Source organism: Pyxicephalus adspersus, chromosome 11 (assembly GCF_032062135.1).
Source record: "Pyxicephalus adspersus chromosome 11, UCB_Pads_2.0, whole genome shotgun sequence".
NCBI classification, from domain to species: domain Eukaryota; kingdom Metazoa; phylum Chordata; class Amphibia; order Anura; family Pyxicephalidae; genus Pyxicephalus; species Pyxicephalus adspersus.
This window is the reverse complement of record NC_092868.1, coordinates 40,250,021-40,273,359: the sequence shown is the minus strand read 5'-3', so window position 1 is coordinate 40,273,359 and position 23,339 is coordinate 40,250,021. Positions and strand designations below refer to the sequence as shown.

Genomic DNA, 23,339 nt, shown 5'->3' with positions numbered 1-23,339 from the left:
TGTTGGAGGCGCGGATGCTTGCAGATCTGTGACACGCAGTGTAATTATATGGGTGTGAAAGAATCGCCCAATTATACATTCCACTGATTTCAAGATTTTGCCTTTTTATTGTTTGTAGAATATTGTCAGCTAAAAGAGCCATGTTAGGTAGGCAAATATTTTAATACCACAGAAAGACATTGAAATGTTCATGCAGTGGTAATGTCAGTTACAAACTGGCCCGTAACAATCGTTCTGAAGTCACTTCCAGATCTTAACTTACAAATAACGATGCATGCACAGCTCAGTGTATAGTGACCAAGATACATTTTACATGGACAAGAGTAATGTTATAAAGATGGCAGAACTCCAAATCTGAAAGTGAATGTGATTCACCAATGGCAGTGCAATGATTGCAGAGCTAGAGGCAGGAAAGTATGCCATAAACTGCTCATATAGGGTCTATACTCAGATTATGGCAAAATTCCCATAAACGCACATAAAATCTTATGGGAAATTATTGTTGAAATAAATGGCCTGGAAAGGGTTTTATTTAAAAAAAAAAGCTGTACATCAAAACTGTTCTTTTTTCTCCTTTTGTTTATTAAAAGCCAGTGAACTGAGCAGTTTCCCTAAAGAAACAACTATTAATATGCCATCATTCTGTTTGCTTTCAAACACACAAGATTTGTTTTTCTTAGTAATCTATTAACATTTTGACAACAATCTGTCTGTCATCTGGCATAGACAGAGGATTAGTGGTAGTTATACATAGCAGACATGAGGTGTGGCGGGTGGTTTGCTTCCCTTTTCCTATTGTCTCATGAATAAAGCACAGAAATAGGTAATGTCCCTGTCACTTTCAGGTCGGTTTGCACCCTTAAGCACAAACAAGGGCTCATATTTTTAAAAAACTGGAAGAAAATTTATGTGTGTCTGTTGCTGATAGCTGGGAGTGAGATTTCAGGTGCTTTCTCTCTATTGGTAACATAAAGAAAGTTCAGGTTTAACATTGGCCTTTGGCAGCCCAAAGTAATAAATGTGTTTTCTTTTTTATTTTATTTTCTATAACTGGAAAATATGTTAAATATTTTGACTATTCTCCATTGGTCAAGCAATCTTGAGACTGTCGTACACATTCACCTTTCCTTTACCTTGTAACATCACTTTGATATGTGGAATCATTGCATGCATGGAAGAAATGATCTTGTTTTTTTTTTGGAAGGGTCTTTTGCCACAAAGAATATTCCCCAGTTTGGTAAATGCTTACTTATGTTCCTAGGTATCCTAAAGCTGGCCATAAATATTAGAAGTTTGCTAATGCTTCCCTTAGTATGTACAGTCAAATTGGGGAGCTGTTCCTGTTTAGCTTTATGGCATTCTGCAGACACTAGTCATTGGACAAGACTTTCTAATCACTATTTTACCAACTATAGCCAACAATAGTAGACTGGCCAACCCAGTAGAGGTAGGATTGTTCATTGGATGTGGCCAAAAGTGACCAAACTTAGAACAGTCCAATGTCCATAGGCACCTGAAAACGTACCTAATTTACACGGACACAACATTTTTGTTCTCCAGGTTTCCCACTTAAAAAAGAAAATAATCTGCTTGTACAGCTGAATTCAAAGTCGATTTGACATCCGTATCCAGTTTCATCCATCAGAGTGTAGTTGTTAAAACATGGTAAATCTGCGTGTCCTTAGAAACTGATACAGCAGTTCACAATCTTAGGAAAATTAGTTTAGGAAATGGGAAAGTGAAATTCAATAAAAAGTGAACCCGGTCCCAGTTCTCCCTGGAGTTTTTTTTTTCTTCTGATCACAATTTGACATGCAACCAGAAACCTGATAACAGATGATAGAACTGTATAGTGCCATCCGCCTATACTGGAAGACCACCCTTGAGACACTGCAAAAAAAATGCCCTAGGATTAGCGGGTCAATGTGATGGAAAGGCATGTAGATGCAATCAGCACAGGGATCTGAAACTAAACACTGGGTCAGATCAGTTCAGCCTTTTGAACATTATCCTGCTGACCCTAGAAGTATTATCAAGATGTGCTGCTAGATATAACTCTTATATTGCTATGCTAGAATGCAAACCATAATTGAATTGGTTCCAGGTATCTTCATTTTGTTAAAAGAAATTTTTTTTTGAAAATGCCTGACTGCAGACAATTTAGCTATCTTACCTAAATATTTCAAAGTCACCAACCTAGGGCAATTATACAGGAAGGGCTAGCAACTAAGCTGGGTACACACGCTCAATAATTGTTGCTAGAAACTATCATTGGTGATCATTTACAGAGTGCTTCTAATGGAGGCTACACATACCTGTATTATGATTGCATTGACATGTTAAATTTTACATTTATTATTACAATACATATGCACGTTCCACTAGGAAAACCACCCTGGGAAATGCCCTATATCTATACCAGGGATAAATGCATGTTTTGGTTGTGCAAAATTGGTACTATATTGTTTTGTATGCAGGGGCTTCTTTTAAATTACTGTACATTTCAAATCTTTTGCAATACCTTTTTTTTTTCACAGGATTTTAATTATGATGTACAAAAGGATAATATGGACCAAAGATTCCTTAGCATCTTCCGTAAGGGAAAGAAGAAGACAATTGTTCGGAATATGGGGCAAATGGTTCACTATTCCAAAGTCAAGTTCCGCTTCCAACATATTCAGGTAAATATTATGTGATTTGTGCATTACCTTTTTAAAACATACACATTTATTTTATAGGTAGCAGCATTATAAGTAATATGTTTTATTATTATCTGTTATCTACTTCCCCATAAAAATATTAATATTACTAATTAAAAACTTTTTATTTTTATTCCATACTCTGTCTTTAGATCCAGTAATATTGTCATTACATCCACAATATAGACAGACTGTGGTTGATAGCAAGGGCTGGTAGGGTGCTGTACATACGTTCATAAATACAGGAAGCTGTGCTCCGATCCATATGTGATCCTGAGCCTATGTGATTGAAAAAAATGAAAAGCAATGAACAAAAGGGTCAGGCCAGGAACAGTTAGGTTGGCGAGAAAAGGGCTAAGATGTTGCTGGATGTCCTAATATCAGAAAATGGGGCAGACTTTATCTGGCATTCAGGCTGTCAGTGTTGGTCCTTCTGCTCCCTTTCTCAGCGTTGCTTTGTATGAGATTGCAGATAAGTAATTCTAAGAACTTTAAAAACTTTAAGGTGCATTTATTAAATACATATCTTGCCTCTGTACTGGGGTTGGGGTATAGTAGGTGCCTTACCTGATGTCTTCTGCAGGAACTATCTACTTGCCTGGCTGCTAATAGAAAGGTTTTAAAGGCCAGGCAGCTAATTTCTTCCTGCAGAAGACATCAGGTAAGGCACTCACCCGTACAGCGCTCCTTTAATTTGGCAATTTATTGATCACTTACCTCCCAAGTCTATTAGATGTTCCAAATAGGACACTAGCAAATAAGACTAGCTGCTATAGATAGCTCTGAAAGGGAATGTGTAATTAATGTACACGTGACTTTATATTGCAAACTGAAGTGTGTAATCATCAATCTATTTAATGATAATCTACCATAATATGAAGCAATTACAGAATATTTCTTTTCATGGTCATAAAGTTTAGAAATGTGTGGTATTTGCCTTAGGTGGATATGAGTTGTATTGTTTACAAGAATAGAAATGATAATCCCTAAAGCTGCGTACACACCTGCAATTTTTCTCGTTGGAAAGGATCTTTCACGATCCTTTCCAACGAGAAAAGACTGCACGATGCATGAACGATGCTGTACATACAGCACCGTTCATGCTCTATGGAGAGGGGAGGGGGAGAGCGACGGAGCGGCACCCTGCTGCGCGCTCTCCCCTTCCCTTTCATTAGGATCGGTCGTCGTCCATCGTCCATGGATCCGCCAGGACGGTCGTCGGACGATGGACGACGACCGACTGTACACACGGCAGATTTTCGCCCGATAATTGGCCGATACCGATTATCGGGCGAGAAAAATTTGCCGTGTGTACGCAGCTTTAGGTAGCAAGCATCTGATTTACATATAATCACTGCACCTTAATCTCCCTGTTGAATGACAAGCTGCCCTTTTTTTGGACTAGTTTAGGGAATTCACTTAGAATACAAAGAGTTAATGGGATCAGCTGTTTGCACAGACTGTTATACATCACTGATATCTATATACAAGGCCTGCCCTACTCATGTGTGTGCGCGTACGCTGTTACCTGTGACTCACTTCCGATCACTGACGTCGCTGTCTTGAACCTTGAGCGCACGTCTAGATGATTCAACACTGTATGTATGCTGCATTCGTAAAGCCCATCCCTTTCTTGTTTATTTTGATAATAGCCTTCCGTTACATTATCAGCAAACTTGGCAGTGTTACTGCTTCTTATAAAAATATTTAAACCAGATAGTGCTATTTTATTCACATAAATCCTACATGACTGCAGCTATGTACACAAGAAAATGATCTTTGCAATGACGCTACAAGGAATAAGTGTTGTACACATAGCACTGTTTAGTTCTATGGAGATAGGAAGGGGGAGGACGAGCCGGAGGCACCCAGCTGCATCCTTCCCCACTGGAAATGGCAAGAGGGCAGCACGGTGGCTCAGTGGTTAGCACTCTGGCCTTTGCAGTTCTAGGTTCCAGGTTAAAATATCGGACAGGGCACTATCTGCATGGAGTTTGCAGGTTCTCCCCATGTTTGCGTGGGTTTCCTCCGGATACTCTGTTTTTTTCCCACATTCCAAAAACCTGCAGTTAGGCTAATTGGCTCCCCCCAAAAAAATTGCCCTTAGACTGTAATAAAGACATGACTATGGTATGAACATTAGATTGTGAGCCCCTTTGAGGGATAGCTAGTGACATGACTGGACTTTGTACAGCGCTGCGTAATATGATGGCGCTATATAAATACTGTGTAATAATAATAGTTGTGGTTCTGGTTGGTTGTTTAGTTATCCACCATGGTGGATCGTTTACCAACATCAGGGCCAAATTACACATTTTATTTTTAACATAGATGATCATTCTTTTCAGATGACAATTATTGTAGCTTGTGTACATAGCAGTGCATACGCATAGTGCTAAAGATTTAGAAAAACCTAATAAATTTATACACTTCTTCTGTCACAAAGGTGTAAAAGAAGTCTTCTTTTATAGGGGTTCATTACTATTTTTATTTTTTGTTATTTTGGTAAATATTTCTCATTATTACCTCTTATTTTGATTTGGAATTTGAGGTTTTATTACGTTTTGCTTGCTTTAGAATAACATGCACCCCTTTTAGGTTCAAATATTGTCCTAGGCCTAGGTGGTCCATTTCTATTGAAGTAGCCTTGCATTTATTAATACCAGTCTGTCTTGTTTCGGAAGTTGTTCTATGTGACATAGAGTGATTTTCTTTTTCCATTTTTCCAGGATATCAGTGACTGCTACCTGGAATTGTTTCAGTCCCACCTGTACTTCCAGTCTCGTGGTCCCACAGGTTTGACATATCAGGTAGGTTACCCTTTTCAGAATGATGAATAGTGTTGCCCCACTCAAAATACTTTTGAATATTTTGAACACAGCAGAAACAAAAAAGGACTTCTTGTATTTCTAGACAGACAAATCCTTCTCAAATATCTCTTGACCTTTCACCCCCGAGGGTCACATCCATTACACAAGTTTACACAACACTAATACTCATCTTTTGTCTGGGACCTGAGAAACATGCTAACCCTTTGTTGGAACTTTTGAAAACATAAACATATTTTGTGTTAGTTGTTTGTGGTGTCATATTAGGTATAGAAGGTGCATTGTATGTTGTCTGTCCTGGTTTAAAGAATTTGGCTGTTTTAGTCACTTTTTTACTGTTTAACTTTCGTTGGATATCTACTAGGATGTCAGTGAGGTTTAAGGGTCATGTTTTCATGCCACACACACACATGAAACACACAAGATCAAAGCCTTTATTACGTGGGAAACTTCTGAAATGTGGTGTTGCATAACCAAGACAGCTTCTCCCTTGTCCCATGACTCCTAATTTTGTATCTAATTTAAGTGAAACTTCCTAAACAATAATTATAAATCTCAGCACTGTTCTACAGTGTAGGACGATTATCATGGGAACATAGAAAAGATTTTTATCCAGTGCCATTTTCATCCAATGCCACTTGGACACAAAGTCACTTTTGTCTGATATCTGTCTTGGTAGCAAAGAAGGAGTCAGTGTACATATAGAAGTATCAGATTGTTTCCTATCATTGAATTAGTGGCTTACCACAGATTTTCTAGAATGCTGAAAGTTCTCTGTGCCTGGCTCTTGCACCCAAAATTGGTTAGAATTGCATTGCACTGCAAGGAAACATATACATATATATTTCCACCCTAACTAAAGCTGCGTACACACGTCAGATTTTTATCGATAATCGGCATCGGCCAGATATCGGGCGAAAATCTGGAGTGTGTACAGTCGACGTCGTCCATCTTCCGAACGACCGTCCTGGTGGATCCACGGACGATGAACGACGACCAATCGTAATGAAAGGGAAGGGGGGCAGCGCGCAGCAGGGTGGCCCTCCGTCGCTCTCCCCCTTCCCTCTCCATAGAGCAGAATGGTGCTGTATGTACAGCACCGTTCATGCATCGTGCAGTCCTTTGTCGTTGGAAAGGATCGTGAAAGATCCTTTCCAACGACAAAAATTGCACGTGTGTATGCAGCTTAACATCTTAACCTGTGTGGATGAACGGCACATGGAATTTGATATTCAGATAACTGAGTGTGTAGCCTGTGATCAGATTGAAATGTAAACACCACAGTCCTAAAATATCTGCATGTCACCATAAGTCATTTGGGTTTCTTTCTATGTGGGTAATGCTGATTTGATATTCTTCTCATCACATACTCTGTGTTGTGGTTGGGCAAATACTCATACAAATGGTTATTGAAAATTTTTAGTTAAAGGTAAAATGCAGCTAGTATAGGAACCTGAATTTTATATCGGCATCACGTGATTGTCTTTGGAATTTGGAAATGTTATATATATATATATATATATTAGTTCATCTGTTTATATATCCTTCTGCTGATTGTTCCATCTTGATAACACATACAATAGGGGTCAGCAAGGTAAACTTTGTTGTCTATACTGAGTTGCCCTCAGAAAAAAGAAAAGACTTGTTTGCATCAGGGTTTAGCAAAGCTTTATGTTTGGTAGGTAATATCTGGAAGTGATCTAAGCTCCCCTGCACATTTATGTGGCTTTTCTTACATCCTCATTTGGTGGCACACATCACTTGACAGCATCTCTGATTTCACTGTTCTGAACACTTTCGTAATCTTAGCTGTACACAAATCACTGAATTAAATTCTGTGCATTGTTCTTCACGCAGTTGTTCTCTGTTCATCCGTTTACATGTTTCATACTTATTGCGGCTCTTTGTCTTAGTAAATACATCCTCCTGTTTGCTATATATCACATTTATTTTAAACCCTGGCTTGATGTTGTGTTTCATCCTTGTCATTGGTTATTTTTAGGGTCTGGTGCCACTGAAGGAGCTTAGCGTTTATAAACTGGAGCGCTCTAAGGTTCCACCCAAGCCGGAGGAAGAGCATGCTTTTCGAATCACAGGTAAAAATACAAAGGACCGCACCATTGCTTTATGGTCCATTGCTTTTATACAATATAAATTATTACAGATATTTGTCTGTGCTAACTTGCACAGCTACCATTTAATGCAATTAGCTGTAGAATGTATTGTATAATATTTCTGTCAGCTATTTTTTTTCTGTGTTTTTTTATTGTGACGCTTTGTTGCAAATAAGAATAGGAAGAATAGAATTTTGGTGGTTAGCATACTTGGCTTGCAGCATTCGGTCTCTATGTTTAGTGCCAACCAGGGACAGCATCAGCGTATAATTAGTACAGTATGCTGGCCTTCATTGACATGAATGCGGCTCCAGGGTTTCAGCATCCAAAACAAACTGAAAAGTAAACTGAGTCCTCGCACCCCTTGACCCCTAGGCTGTTCCTAATGCTTACCATTCTCCTGCTTTAGCCCTAAGAGTAAAAGAACCCCAGAATAAATCTTAAACATGTATTGTTCCCCCATCATTGAACCCCTAAAGCATATCTAAACAAAAATGTACTAATATACTGCAGCTCACCTGTCCTTACATGCGGTCTCTGCATTACTTTTTTTCTAGTTTTATTTCCTTTTATTGTCACCTGGTGATCCTGCCAGTAGAGTGTTTCCATTCCTGGGGTTACAACACATTTTGTTTTTTTTTTTGTTTATTGTTGCAGTTTATGTATACTTTAGCCTAATGTTGAACCTTTACACTTTACTTTACTCTTTACAAACAAACCTTTAGTCCTCAGCTAAATATATAGTTTACAACTTGATAGCCAACGTATCCTTTGACCCATAGGCTTTGCTCACCTGAAAATGGTGTCTGCAAAAAGCTTGTGCAAAGCATTTGTAAAGCTTTCTGTAAGCTCCAAGCAGCTTTGTTGAAGGAAACAGATCTTTTGAGTGCTCTTCCTTTTAATAAGCAGCTAACAGGTTTCACATGCTTTCAGCTATCTTTAAGTAACATTCTAGCCTGCTGAACCCTTCTAGCAACTTTTCTAAAATGTCAGTCAACACTCCTATTTAGATCTGCATACCCTACCCTAAATGGCTACCCATCCTTCTGAATATCTGAATGACCGACAGTTAATGACCGTTGCCATTTTCTGTGGAGAGAACAAAGCGGGGTTCCTCCCTCTCATCCTCCCCTCCACAGAACAAATTACTCTATCTGTACAAGATCACTAGTGATCATTGCAAACAAAAATGACCTTCAGTAAAAATAAATCATGTATAAATTGTAATCTATTGTTCTTTTCTGCTCTTGTTTTTTTTAGGTCCCTTACTTAATCCTTTAATTGTTTATTGTGCAACCCAACAAGAGCTGCAGAAATGGCTTTACCACCTAGAAAAACAAATCCAACTTAATGGAGGAAACCTCGACACATTGCCTGTTACAGAAGTATGTCTTACACAACAGGGTAGCATTTTATGGGTAACATGATTGGGATAATACAAATCTTAGCCTGATGCTGGATACATGGAATTATTTTGAAGAGTTTTTGGACATGTTATAGCCTTTACCTATTGAATCATTTATTGTGGTGCACAGCTCAACACACAACTTTGAGATTTGATATGTTGTGATTCTTTCATTACTCCAACACTTGTAATCCTTATGACATGCATGCCATTCCTTTTGAGCGTGTTAAGACAATGAAGCTCAGACACACAAGTGTTGCATTGAACCATAACCCATGGTAACGCACAACAGTTAAAATGCTGTATGTCTTTCTTTTTTTATTTGCTCTTGTACGTTGCACCTGTAATGCACATACATATGCTTTACAGCAATGCACAGGAGCAGAATAGTGGAAATGAGCCTTAGAGTTGTCATTGCACAACCTTTTCAACATGACGTCATTCATGTTGTATTATCATGGTCATATGTAATGCTATAATAAAGTAGTATTTATCTTGGAAATGGGAAAAATGTCTGATGTTTAGGATGAGTGTAAGGAGTTTAGGTTTAGAGATTAGGTATGAGTTTTTCTCAAGTCAGGGGTTAGGGCAAGGAAAATTTTCCAGACACCGAGGACATTAAAAAGCTGAGGATTGATTCTAGTTATACTGCCTGTGTCCCCTTTGGATTATTTGTCAATATGTTCTAAATGGAACACACATGGTGTATGTACTGTTAGTGTAGATTTATAGCTGGTGTGAGAATAGAGTTGCGTACACACTTCCGATAATTATCGTTGTAAACGAATGACTGATCGGCCAAAAATCGCTCACAAAAAAGGTGACCAACAACTGACCAACAAAGCCACGGAACAAGGAATGTCGCTGGAAATGAACGACCGTCATGACGGATCTGATTGGCTGATGATCGTTCGCTATCTATCGTATGTACGGTCGTTCAGTGATCGTGCATGTTTCTGCAATACACTTTCTCCTTTACATGTCATTTCCTGCATTGTTCAAACAATTGTATCTAGTGTGTGTACATTATTGGTGGATTATATTTGAACGATCGTATCGTTACAGCATATACAGAATTGTGCACAATACGATCGTTCAAATATAATCGTGCATAATCGTTGATCGGTCGTAATCGTTGGTTTTCTAACTATAATTATTGGAAGTGTGTACCTAGCTTTAGGATTAGTGAATAAGTGAAAGTCTTATAAAAGTCTGATAAATTGATTTCTAACTATGAAAATATACAACAGGTGTGAAAATGTTTTTTCTGCTAAGATTTTGCTGCGATTTCGTGAATCAAATCTCCTGTGCCAAACACAACCAAACAACTTTCAGAAGCCTAAAACTAACATAGCGCCACTTGAAGTCTCTTAAAGACAATTTGTTTAGCAGCCGTTGCTCTATGTTGCTGCGGTTGTTGCTTACCAAGGAGGGCTAATGGCTTCTGGCAAGAAAAAAAGATTCTTTCAGGAAGGAAAGTCTATCCTGTAGCCAACACATATTTCACAGTTGAAGACAACCGATTCCACCTGTTCACTATAGCAGTGCAGCTGTGATCAGTACAGAGGGGTCACACACACTCCAGCTGTCACCGTGCACAGGGGCTGTTTAATAGTTATTTAATGAGCACACTTTTCTGTGCCTGGTATAGATTGCCTTATCTTCGATCCGTACCTTCTACTCTTTACTCTTTAATAACAAAACCATTTAGTTTAGAAAGTCAGAAGGAATTGTATTATCCAATATTGCAAATTGAGAAGCCTTTCTAAAAAGACAGCAAATTTTCTAATACCAAATTTCTGGCTGCAAAATCCAATTGTTTTGGAGTCACTGACCTGTAACAATGATGCATGGGAAAGTAAGCAAAGTCAGTCTGAAGTTTTGGCTTTATGCTACAACAAGGCTAAAGATGGGAAATGTTGATGCAAGAGGGTCAGTGTGACAGCCAGGCAAGCAGCATTTGCAGAATGACATTGCAACAGTAGCAGCCTCCATGTTTCTATGTAAGAAAATTCTTGTGTGTGAGCTCTACCTTGTAGCTCCTTTAGATTGCCCCATAACCTCCCTCAATTTTGCTGCAGTGATAAAAAAACACAAAGGCCTTATAGTAATACTTCCTATTCATGTGCCACTCTGGGTTCTAGAAGAGGTCACCATATTATCGGTATACAGGATTTGGATAGAAAATGGAAGTTTGTGGCACAGCTTTGTCTGCACTGTAGATATATTTTAACCCCAAAACACAAATAATAATATATTGCAGATTACCAGGCCTCAGATGTGCTGGCTGTATTAGTATTTCAGGTTTCTTCTTGTTTTTCACCTGGTGATCCAGATAGGCACACACATGTTTTACGTGAATGGATTTTTGGCACTCTATACAGAGATGAGGGTTCCATATTCCAGAGACAGCTGGGAGCACTACAATATTGTGCAGCATTGGGAAATAATCAGTTGGCAAGATTTGTGGCAGAATCAGCAGGTTTCATCCATTATCAAACTGATATAACAAAACACTTTGTGGGTAATAAAACAAATTGGAGATATTCATTGTTAGGCATTTTTAATTTTGTATCCTTTTTACATTTTATTTGATACATGATGGATAAGTAGCTTTATTATGGATTTTCATATGTGTGATTGCATTAAATGGATGCTATGGGTTATAGTTCTTTGAACCTTGTTTTTTTTTGTTTTTTAACGCACTTTCATATATGTGATAAGTATTTTGTGATGAATGGACATGAAGGTGTCACACAATGAACAAGTACATTTCCAGATTATAAAATGCGTTTTTAATCACACGTCCTCTTTCACCTTCTATGCTCTTTTTTTCTGTTTGCACCTGTGGCCCCTGAAACCCTAGATTTAGCTGCTATGGGGACAGACAGTCCTGGACAGCAGCAACAGCTGTTGAGGGAGGAGAGGCTTGCCTGCTCTGCTAAGGGAATACCCTGGGTGTTAACACAGCTGCAAGAAGATTGGGTCAGCATGGCCTGGCCAAAGTTATCACAAATTGAAAAGTAAAAAAAAAAAAAACAAAGAAAAAGACCTTTATTAGGGTGCCAGACTGTGGACACACAAATATACTAATTAAAGCGTAATGCAAATGCCAGTTAGGTCACTGCTGTTTGTAATAAAATAAACACTGTACAGGGGGTTGTTATTATTAATATTATTACTTTTATTATTATTAAACAGGATTTATATAGCACCAACATATTACGCAGCGCTGTATGTTAAATAGGGGTTGCAAATGACAGACAGATACAGACAGTGACACAGGAAGAGGAGAGGACCCTGCCCTGAAGAGCTTACAATCTAGGAGGTGGGGGAAGTAACACACATTAGGAGGGGAGATATGTAGTGGTGGGAAGTAGTGAGGGATTCAAAAGACAGAAGAGGATGGGTAGGCAAGTTTGAAAAAATGAGTTTTGAGTTGTAATACATTCTTGCAAGATATAATGCATATGTGTGCATTTGTTAAAAAATAGATGGTAGAGTTGCTTCCTTAGAATCTACAACACTCCAAGTCAGTTTTTCATTACAATATTGACGTTTTTATTTTATTCTCACAGGTAAAAAATGGTAACGTGTGGGAGAAGTCTGAACTCAGAAGGTCTGTGCAGAACCAACCAGTCCTGGATTGGGAAGGAACACAGAGAGAATCCCTTGGTGCCATCACCTGTATCTCCAAAGTGAAGCTTCAGACACTTCCGTTCCAGGTTTGTGCTAAATTGTCCTGCATTGATAAGATTACACAGATTGTACATTTACTTGTTTCATTATGCAACCAAGGTAAAAGAATATAGATTGTTACACACATATCCTTATAATTTCCAGCATCCCACACAGTGCTTTATGGATTCATTAGCCAACGTCCTACAAAGTGCTCTATGGGGTCCATAGCCATGTCTGTAATGTCTCATAGAGAGCTAAACATCTTAACTTCCATTTAATGTACCATCAGTTAGAACACGTTAGGTTCTGGGGTTCTTAGATTGTCCCAGGATTCAAAAGCCACAAGAGATGTTTAATAAAGGTGGGAACTGTGTAGACTTCATTGTTAACAAACCTTTTGAAAAGACTAGTTCCCTGGCTGTCTCCAATCCTATCTCATCCACTACAAGCAGGCAGCCAGATATTTTATAATGCCTGATCTGGAAATTTGTTCTGGGTCACTTATTTGGGAAAGACATCTTACATATTTCCCTTATAGTAGGTTTCTTTTAGGATTCCATAAATGTCTTTGCTGTTCCATAATGTCTGATGTCAATAACTGAGTCATACCTTCAGGTGATACCTTAAAGGAAGTGTTCTTCACAGTGATCTGCTTTTTCCATGATAAGGCATGAAATGTGATAAAGTGTGCTGTTCATCAGACATTCACCTCTGACATACTGTAACTTTGAAAGTAAAACATTTCTTTGAAATGGATTTTTCCCATCTTTTGTAATCTGTGATGGGATTAGAATGGAATGCAATACCAAGGACACTGCTCTGTTAATGCACAGGTGCCACAATAATATTTCATTATTTTATAATCTTTCTGTGTCTTTATCTTAGAATTCATTTTATTACAAGCCATCAACTTTGGCAACTATGTCTGACAATGGTTTCTTCACTGTGTTTATTCCTATAGGAATTGAATGAGAGGCTACTGGTCTTATATACCTCCACTCTTGTAATACTTTCTGAACAGGGAAAAAACCTGTGTTTTAAGGTAAGCATGTCTGTATTTATTACAAATCATCTCGGGAGGGTGTAAGCATATATCAAAATGCCTTGATGGGTATATGTCAGTCTGGAGGAATGGGTTGTCCTAGATAGGCTGTATTTGTGTGCAGAATGTCATAGGTAACCCCCACATGTGATAATAATCTACTAAAGTGGAATAAATTAAAATCCACAGACTAAAGCCTAGGTGAAGGCGGACATCCTCAATCCGAGATAAAAATTAATTTCTTGGTGAATGGTGTGCTGGGAAATCAAAGTAAGCAAACTCAATACAGAAGAGGGTGGTAACTATACAAGGCTTGGGGTTGTCCTAAATTTGTTAGTTTTTGTATAAATGGTTGCATTGCACTATTAGATCTCAACAAATGATTGAAATAAACAATTGGACATGGTGAAGCCCCATTACCTGCAGCAGGAAGCCAGTAAATCAAAGCACCTATTACTTGCTGGATGTATTGGGTAAAGACAGAAAGGTATTGAAGCATTGTGTCAGTTGCTTATATGCGCAGAACATCAAGCATGTTCTTTTTGGAGATTTGATATTGTGTGTGTCCTGTTTTTCTTTGTGAGTTTGTACATCATCAGGCATGGAGTTGTATATACATGTCTCTATAGCTAGAGAAACGGGTTGTGACTCAGCTTGGACTGACACTACAGAGAAAGGTGTGTGTGAGAACAGGATGCCAAGTGTAAATTACTAAATTATCCTCATCAGGCAGAGATGACACCCTATTTCTAATTGATGCTAATAATAATCCCTTTACCACCAGAAGAACAGCTTTGGGTTGTGGCAGCTGCAAGTTTAACTAAAGATTTCAATTGAGAAATGTAAAATTCAACAATTATTTTTTTATTTACAGGGGGAACTGCCGCTTAAAGCTATACGGGTCATTGCAGAGGAGAAAGAAAAACAGAAGTCTTCTTTCTTATTAGAAGGTGAGAATTTCAGAATACTCTATTATGTTCTAGCATCACAAAACATGGAATTCCAAGTCTCTGGCTTGGGTTTAGGGAAACAAATCTTTGAAGTGATATTTAGCAACCAAAGTTTTTTAGATTTCCTTGCATTTTCTGCGTGAAAAAGCAAAGAAGTAAAGGGAGAGCTTTAGGTGGAATTTGGCTCTAACAAATATTGTAGTAGATGCCTTTGGGCAGATTTTAGGTGCCAGGTTTGCCAGCAGCTGATCTGTGATATCATGGATATACAGTATGCTTTTCTTGTAGGCAGAACTAAACTCAGAATACAAAGTCACCAATAGGTAGTGTTTATTGCTTTTTTTTTTGCAAAAAAAAAAACTTTTCTTTCAGTCCTGGTGGCTTTTTTTTACACTGTATCATGCATTGTAGAAGTCATTTGCAAAGATGGTGGCTTTGGGGGATACAGCAGTGACATGATACTGGGCTTATTGTTGCAGGGGAGGAAAAGTAGGTGTGCACCATAGTTGGCAAGATTGCTGTGTGTTACGGCAAAAAAGTGCACCAACACCAAGGAATATTACTTTAATCTGGCTTAGTTTCCAATCACTGATGTCAGATTTATTGTCCATTGCAGATCAGTTTTCTGGTATTTTCTCTGCTCATTTCTCAGTATCACTGAGACCTTCTTTCCAAGGTTTTGTTATGAAAATCTTATGAAATGAAGGCGATAAGGGTCTGCACATTGTTTAGTCTGCCCATAAAACTGATAACACGTGCCATGCATTTATAGAACTTTGGTGTGATAACAAGCAATCTGCCTGATAAAATGACCACCATGGCCTAGCAGCACTTTACTAATTCTCTGATTTGTTAAAGTCCATAATATAGAAATAGCTGGATTGTGTACCAAGCAACCCAACTAACATGAGCTTATGTCTGACCTATGTCCTGACAGGAAGGTACATCAACACGATCCGGGTGATCTGCTACAATCAGCAGGATTATGATGAGTGGATAGAACACTTGAAACGTGCTCAGCAACAAAACCGAGACTCCTCATTGTCTGGCTCCAGCAGTTTCTGTGGCTCACACTCTGCACATCACGAGCAGGTACATACGTAGACAGAACAGAGATTAACAACCTATTACAAGGCTATAAACCAGGAGAAGAGAGTCTGCCTGCAATCGCTGCTCAAATCTAAAAATAATAATAGGGATTCCTGAGAAAAAAAATCCCCTAATTTGTAATAAAGGGGGGGGGGGGGCTTTCATACAAATGGTCTTTTTCTAAACAACAGCTGTAGCCCCTATTCACTCTATTCACAGGTTTGGCAGAACATAATCTGACCATAACAATACCATGGTTCCCAAAGAAACTTTTTGGTATTTGTTTTTTTCTAGTTCCTACTGCAGTGCCAGATTTCACCAACAGATGGCAATGCTGGTGAAATCTGAAATTTGGATCTTAGTGTTTGGGTAAGCGAAGAGCAGCCATTGCCTTGGATTTGTGCTGTACGTTTATGTCAAAGAAAATAATACAAAAGAAAGAAAAATATGCTGCACATTTCTGTAATACATTCAGATTTGTACATTTTTTTATGCCTACAAGTACAGAAAATATCTGTTGATCTGCCAGAAATCCACTCAATTTTCTTTTATTAGCAACAAGACAAAAAAATAAAAATATAATGATCCCTCTCCATATCACAGGTTACTGCAAGCTGCAGGAGCTCCTTTACATCTGATGGTCGAGCCAAATCCTGGACATCTTCTGTGAAGCTGCCCAGCTCTAACCACCAATCAAACAGCACTGTTCAAGGCTCTGACCGACAATCATACACTATACTGGGTGAACAAACCTTGCAAGAGGACCCCCTGTCACCCGGATATTCACAACCAGTCCATGTGAGTTCCTTATTCTTATTCTTTTGGTTATTTTAATAAATAAAACAGAAGTTTAAAGTGTAATAGTTTCATTGGAAAGTTTTAAAACATACATTTAATATCACTTTTACTACAGTATGTATACAATCTTTGTTTTAAAAATAAACATTTTATTACATGATGATGGATTCTTTACCTAATTATTGTTTAGTGTTAGTTTTTACCATGTTACCTTGTCATGGAAATAATTGCAATACTGACACCTGCAGGCTACCAGGCGGTACTGCATTCTATCTATCTTAGTGATACTTTACTGATAAATAACATCAGACTTCTAAAGAAATTATTGAAAAATTACATCTTTGGATATGTCAGAGTACTAATATTATTTTTTTTTTTCTGAAGTGTTTGGCAAATGCTAACTGGCCAAATGGACAAAATGGATCGAGTGATCTTAAGAGAGGTGGCAGCATCCGCGACTCTAAAGGAAAAAAGAACCTTTGTCTTCAGATGTCGTCCGTAATGCCTCAGAGTTATGATTTAGAAAACACTCCCTTTTTGCACATCCCAGAGACCCCAAGTGAAGATATCCTGTCTCCCTTATATAAAGAGCCATATTCATATTCATATGAAAAATCGAAAGTGCACTCCTCTGTCACACCACAGCAGCTGGTAAGTGTCACAGCATTCATTATTTACTGAAATTTTTATTTCTCTTTTCTTTTTCTCTCTCCTTCATATGTGCAGTGATCCAGCATATCATTTCTGCACTATCATTCTGTGCAGAAATATCCAGTAAGAAAGACTGGTCACCGTTGCTGTGACCGGTCATGTATCCGCCCTCCACTCGTTTTTTAGCGGCAGGTGACTTTCTGGACTTTCTGTGTGGCCTAGTGATCCATTTGTCTCCATTGTTTTTAAAAAGTAATAACTGGGTTTGCAAAGACATTTAGTTCATATAGTGAATGTATATTATTTGTGGTTATTAGGAAATATATTATAAATGATCATTTTTCTGCCTCACATTTAATTTCGTATATCAAAGGGCAGTAAAATGTAAGTTCTGCCTGATAGATCTGGTCTTCTACCACTACTACTTAAAAGTAACAAATTTGCTTTTATAACTGTCTTACTTCCATTTGTCTGAGGTGCTTGGCAAGGGTAACATCACACTTCCTGAAAAATTCCTGGAACTATTAATGAATCCTAATCCTGCAAGGTAATGCTTTTGAGAAATTTGGGGTACCTATTGTTTCCCAGGAAATTTGGAAGGATATTGATGTCATACCCTGCAACACTAAAGACAGGAGTTACCTACCTACATATAAGGGAAAACGTTTTTATATATACATACATATATATGTATATATTTATACCTGTTGGGTCTGCTTTGAGCATTTGAGGTTATCATCCAAATTTTCAGGCTCTTAAAATGTTGCTAAGCAAAATTGTTCTGGTTCAATAAGTACAGGATGTGATCCCACACCTATGCAGGTTTGAAGAAGAGTTTTTCAATATTTTCAATATTACACTGAACCCTGTATACTGAAACTATGAAAACAGGCAGAGCTGTGTTGCTATATATGTGATAGCATATGGACAAGAGCCTGTTTGTAAATGATAACGTGTTTACAGGGAAGGTGCCAACTATAATAGTTCATCCCTGGTAATGTCATACTACAACAGCATCTGTACACCCTGTCATTACAAAGCTGCTCTCATTATTACTAAGGTGTCTGTCCACGTGACCTTATTAATTTAATAGCGCCAGTGTGCTTTAATAGGCAGGCCTGATCATTTAATAAGTGCTTGATGTAAAAAAACCATCTATAATAATGTTTATCCTTCAGTATGCTATAAGACAAATATGTTTCCTCCAAGCTTAGCTGGGTATTAGTCATTGATTTCAATGGAGAAAGAAATAATAAAGCATGCGTTACAAAGTATATGCATGTTGAATACGTTTGATTTATTCATGTACTAACCCATTCATTGTGTGTTTTCAGTTAAGCAGAATGACAGACAGCCAGAAGACTACCTCCCAGTCTGATTCCCAGACTTTGTCAATGTCTCCGTTGTATGCTGAGCCGTATTCACCAAGCAAAACATCCAGCAACAACCTGATGGATGAGGTAAGTGCACTTCCTCTTACACTTGAGGTTAAAAGACAAAATCTTGCCAAAGAGATTTTTTTTTTTGGGGGGACAGAAGTTTTTTTTAGCTTCTGTCAGTGATGTCATAAGGTGAGCAGAGGTGATAACAGAAAAAAATACAATTTGGCAAAGGTTTTAACCTTTCCCTATTCTATCCAAAAGTTAGAACCCCGGCATTAAAACTACCACCTGCCTGCTACTCAGAAATAAGTCCAATACAAACCTTTACCCCATAGTCTACCTTCTACCAGTTGATGTCAATAGATGGTTCTTTTCTTGTGGCAGGAAATAGGGTTGGCAATCATTCTTTCAGGACTAAGTGGCCCTCATTGCTCCTTTACCATGATGACATTGGGGGGGCCCTGTAATCCTCAGCTATTCTCAGAGGAGAAGGACTGAGCTTAGGAGGCGAACTGACAACACTAAAGGAGAAAGTCAGGGACAACGCTGAAGATTGGAAAGGGATTTTTTTTTATAAAACAAGTTTAGTTAGCATTTGTTATTGTATTGGTTTTGTGTGTGCCTACTAAATATTGACCAGATATGAATATTCTTAAGTGTCAGTATTTATGAAATAGTAATAATGGCATGTGCAGATAAAATATTTTGTTTTTATTTACCAAAAAGATTCTACAAAATCTGAATTCAAACCGCACTGAAAGCCATGTCTCCGAATTGAAGACAAACAGATCATTCCATGGGAAAAGCAGCCAGCACCCAGCTCTGCAGAAGAAGTATTCCCATCCAGTGAGCGGGAGCCAGCAGATGGTGAGGTCCATGGTGCACAGGAACAGTGAGCCAGATACATCTATTGACTCCAGGCTCATACCCACAAAACAGACCTCCTTCTTCCAAAGCGTAAGTACACCTCCGCTATTAAATGTCAAATTTATATTTTACTATTCCATGTTCCACATATACATTGATATCCAAGGTTACATCTCAGTGGTAAAGGACTTATCAGCTTGTTTCTGTTCTATCCAATCAAAGACTAGAATGGTCCTTGACCAAGCTGTATTGCTTTACTTGTGTTGCAAAAAAATTGGCCAGATTCCAAAATGTCTGTCTCATGCTCTTTACCTTCACCTGGACGGGTGAATTGAGCCTGACATATAAACAGACTTCTTATATTTTTCCTATATATTTTTGCTTAGATTTTGGGCCAAAGTTGCCCTATACACCAGCAGTATTTGTAAGCCAGTTTACGTAATGCAGAAGCATACATGTTTCTACCATATTGTAAACATGTTTTCTTTCCTGATCTCATTCTAGATCTCTTCAGTCAAAGAAGAAATTGCTTTATCTCACCACAACAAAGAAGGTAATGCCATAAAGCTGTCATGATGTTTATAGCACCAGACTGCTGCAAGGGTAATTGAGGAGAAAAAGTTCAGACATGCAAGTGATAAATCAGCTCCAATTATCAGGTTCAGTGGTTATAAATTTACTGTGCTGCTGGGAAAACTGTAGTATGTTTGTTTTGTAACCAGGTCTGCCTTGTTGCCAACAAACTTACCCATGAGCTAATTTGAAGCACTTAAGCTGCGTACACACGTGCAATAATTATCATTGTAAACGAACGACTAACGACTGTTCGTCCGATAATCGTTAACAGAAAAAGCGCACAATGATCCCGATGAACGAGGATTGTCGCTGGAAACAAATGACCATCCTGGCAAGTCTGATTGGGCGACAGTTGATCACAATCTTTTGTGTGTACGGATGTTCAGTGATTGTGGATGTTTCTGCAGTACTCTTTCTCCTTTACATGTTACTTCCTGCATCTTTCAAACGTATCGTATCTAGTGTGTGTACATTATTGGTGGATTATATTTGAACGATCATATCATTACAGCGTGTACAGAATTGTGCATAATATGATCCTTCAAAATAATTACGCATAATCGTTAGTCGTTCCTTTTCTAACGACAATTATTGCACGTGTGTACCTAGCTTTACTGATACCCAGATTAGCACTAGAAAACAGCCCTAATCTGTTCTTAGTAGAATCGAATGGTTTTCTAGAAGAATTTTCTTTTTGATTGTGGCCCTTCTATGTGGAACATAGAGGAAACCCATTGCTTCTAAAGTGTTAAAAAAAAAAAAACTGATCACTTTGCAGTACCAGGTTGTACCAACAGGTGGCACTGCAGCTAAATCAGTAATTGCATATCTATGTGTCCATGTAAAGTGCAGCCACCTTATTACTGTACTGAAGGGGCCCCAGCAAAAAGGATTTCCAGTTGTCTTCATAATCCACTTTTTAATCTGTCTGAGGCCTGCAGGTGGCAGTTTGCATAAACTAATTTTATTATTCTTCAGATTGCAAGCCACGCATTTAGTAGCCAAGATTGCATTATTATTGGCTTTTTTCCCTGAGTCAGAGTTCATGCTGAGTGGCTATCTCAGTTTTTACATAATATAGGTGATTAAACTAAAGTATGAGTACCGGTAAAAACACAATCTCAGGTTGATATAAGGAAAACCCAGTTATGCACCCAATAAATATCACAAATATATTTTTCAATGCAACTTCGTACCAGTGCCTGATTTTGTCTTATTATCATTAGCACTTACATGTGCTCACAAGAAAACATAACAGTAACGATTTTCTCCCGTATTCCAGCAGGCTGGGGATGTATGTCTGGGGCTAGTCTGTGCTGTCATTGTAATGAGGGTATCCAGTTTTGTTGGTGGAAAAACTACATTTTAAACTTCCCCGGAGCAGTTTATACTTTTTTGATGGTCATTAAACTTACTCGTAGTTTTACTTAGATGTTTTACTTTGCTAGTGCATTTACCTGTCTTGTAACTCTTCCTTTCTGTTCTTCTCCCAGTTGAAGAAATGTTTGACTTGCCCTCCTCTGATAGTCTGAAACCGGACAGTTTGGAACATGACTACGCAGAGTTACAAAGCTTTCAGAGTGACCTGAGCTATGATAACATTTGGGACTATGAAGCCAAGGACAAAGATCTCAATTGGTTTTCTCCACCTTCTTACCCAGGACATGCTTTCCCTGGTATCCAGCATGGAAAGGCTGTGCCTAGCCGATGGTTGTAAGGAAGATTGTTGGTGATACTGCCATGAACAAAGCGTTGATGTTTATCCCGTACCATTGTGAAGGACATGTTGCTGCTTTCTGTTGCCCTGTGGGAATATCACTGGAGCTGCCAATTTTGGGGTCTTTTATACCCATAGATGACCATTTGTTGTTCTCTGTCTGCCGCTTGCAGAGTTATTGCGTTAGATCAGGAACTTTAAAAAAAAAAAAAAAAAAGCTACATATCTTTTTTCCAATGTTGATTTTGTATTTACAACTTGTTCTTGTTTGGACAAACACTTTAGGGAGTTATTGCACATTGCAAAATACAAAGCACATGTTTCTTCCAATTTACCTCCAGCTTAGCACAACTCGGTCTCCAGTCCCAACTTTTATGACTAGCATCTGACTCACAAAACACACAATGCCTTCATACATATCCCACACACTCCCTGTTGGGTAGAACCTCCCAAAATACAAACATCTCTTGGAGAAACATCTAAATTCCTCCCCAGCAACCTGTGACAACCGCTGGGATCCAGAGGATGTGATGGGGACTCAGGTGTTCACTGTGCTTTACTTACACTTCTCAGTATACGGTTTTCATTGGCACTCCAAACACCCAATAGAATATTCCACCATTTTTGCTGTGATTCCTGTAGGTGGAAGGAACTCCTAGTATTCTGGTGATATCCCCTTTGTAATGCTTTTTGCTCCTGACTACCAATAGATAATGTTTTTTTTAGTTTACATTGAAACTGTTATTATGTAAAGAATATTTAATTAATAATTGGTTTATTATTTCAGCCATAAGGACCTTTTTGTTTTTTTATACTGGTTTTAAGGGTCATGTTGTTCTTATTTAACGTTAAGCGGTATTTATTAAGAACGGTTGCACTGTTTCTAGATTGTATATAATTTGTAAGAAATATATGTTTTGGAGGGTGTTTTTTTTTTAGTTCATTTAAAATGTTATATAGTTACCTTTTAAAATAAAATCTCACCTCTTCCATTTCCTGTGTGTTTATACTTGTGTATAGCTTGTCATTTTAAAAAAACATCTGACCTAACATTGTCAGAGTAAATTACAACTTGGTAAGAAAATTGAAGTCTCCAATAAACAGGCTTGTTGTCAAATACTGTCTACAATCTGTGAACATTTTCAACAAGAAATAATGTACAGGTAGTCCCGAATTAAGGACATATGACATCAGGACAACTCCTAGATAGGAATGGGGCTTCCCTGCTTGCTCTTGTGCAGGACAGAGGTTTGATGGGGGGAGGGGGCGGTTTGCATGACTTGCAGAAGAAATCTTTTGCTAAACACAGCTGAGGTTGTGGTGATCTTAGGGGGTGAGCTCTTCTGCAACATCTTGTAACTCTTTAATGACAAAGACAAACTGCAGTTGTTTCTTTTTGCATATGAAAGCACAGCTTGCTCCAGAAGTTAATGCATGTTTAGGCTCCATAAAGATTTTCTTTGCTTTGTTTGTGATTAGCTCACAGTGAGGATTTTATACAGTAACTGACACCACGCTACCTAATATTATGTTGAGACAA

The 23,339-nt window shown here is 38.2% G+C and overlaps 1 protein-coding gene across 1 annotated transcript in view; it reads left to right on the top strand.

The window, feature by feature from the left end:
• Nucleotides 1-22,791, top strand: part of PLEKHN1 (pleckstrin homology domain containing N1) — a 37,278-nt gene extending 14,487 nt beyond the window's left edge. Inside the window, exons 3-16 of the mRNA XM_072426370.1 lie at nucleotides 2,538-2,681; nucleotides 5,429-5,509; nucleotides 7,530-7,623; nucleotides 8,902-9,026; nucleotides 12,625-12,771; nucleotides 13,689-13,769; nucleotides 14,644-14,719; nucleotides 15,657-15,811; nucleotides 16,412-16,606; nucleotides 16,991-17,257; nucleotides 18,592-18,717; nucleotides 19,366-19,596; nucleotides 20,011-20,059; nucleotides 21,576-22,791. Of these exons, the coding sequence (XP_072282471.1) occupies nucleotides 2,538-2,681; nucleotides 5,429-5,509; nucleotides 7,530-7,623; nucleotides 8,902-9,026; nucleotides 12,625-12,771; nucleotides 13,689-13,769; nucleotides 14,644-14,719; nucleotides 15,657-15,811; nucleotides 16,412-16,606; nucleotides 16,991-17,257; nucleotides 18,592-18,717; nucleotides 19,366-19,596; nucleotides 20,011-20,059; nucleotides 21,576-21,799 (1,995 nt within the window). The 3' untranslated portion in view covers nucleotides 21,800-22,791. The remainder of the gene's footprint in view (nucleotides 1-2,537; nucleotides 2,682-5,428; nucleotides 5,510-7,529; nucleotides 7,624-8,901; nucleotides 9,027-12,624; nucleotides 12,772-13,688; nucleotides 13,770-14,643; nucleotides 14,720-15,656; nucleotides 15,812-16,411; nucleotides 16,607-16,990; nucleotides 17,258-18,591; nucleotides 18,718-19,365; nucleotides 19,597-20,010; nucleotides 20,060-21,575) is intronic.
• Nucleotides 22,792-23,339: the final 548 nt, after the last annotated feature.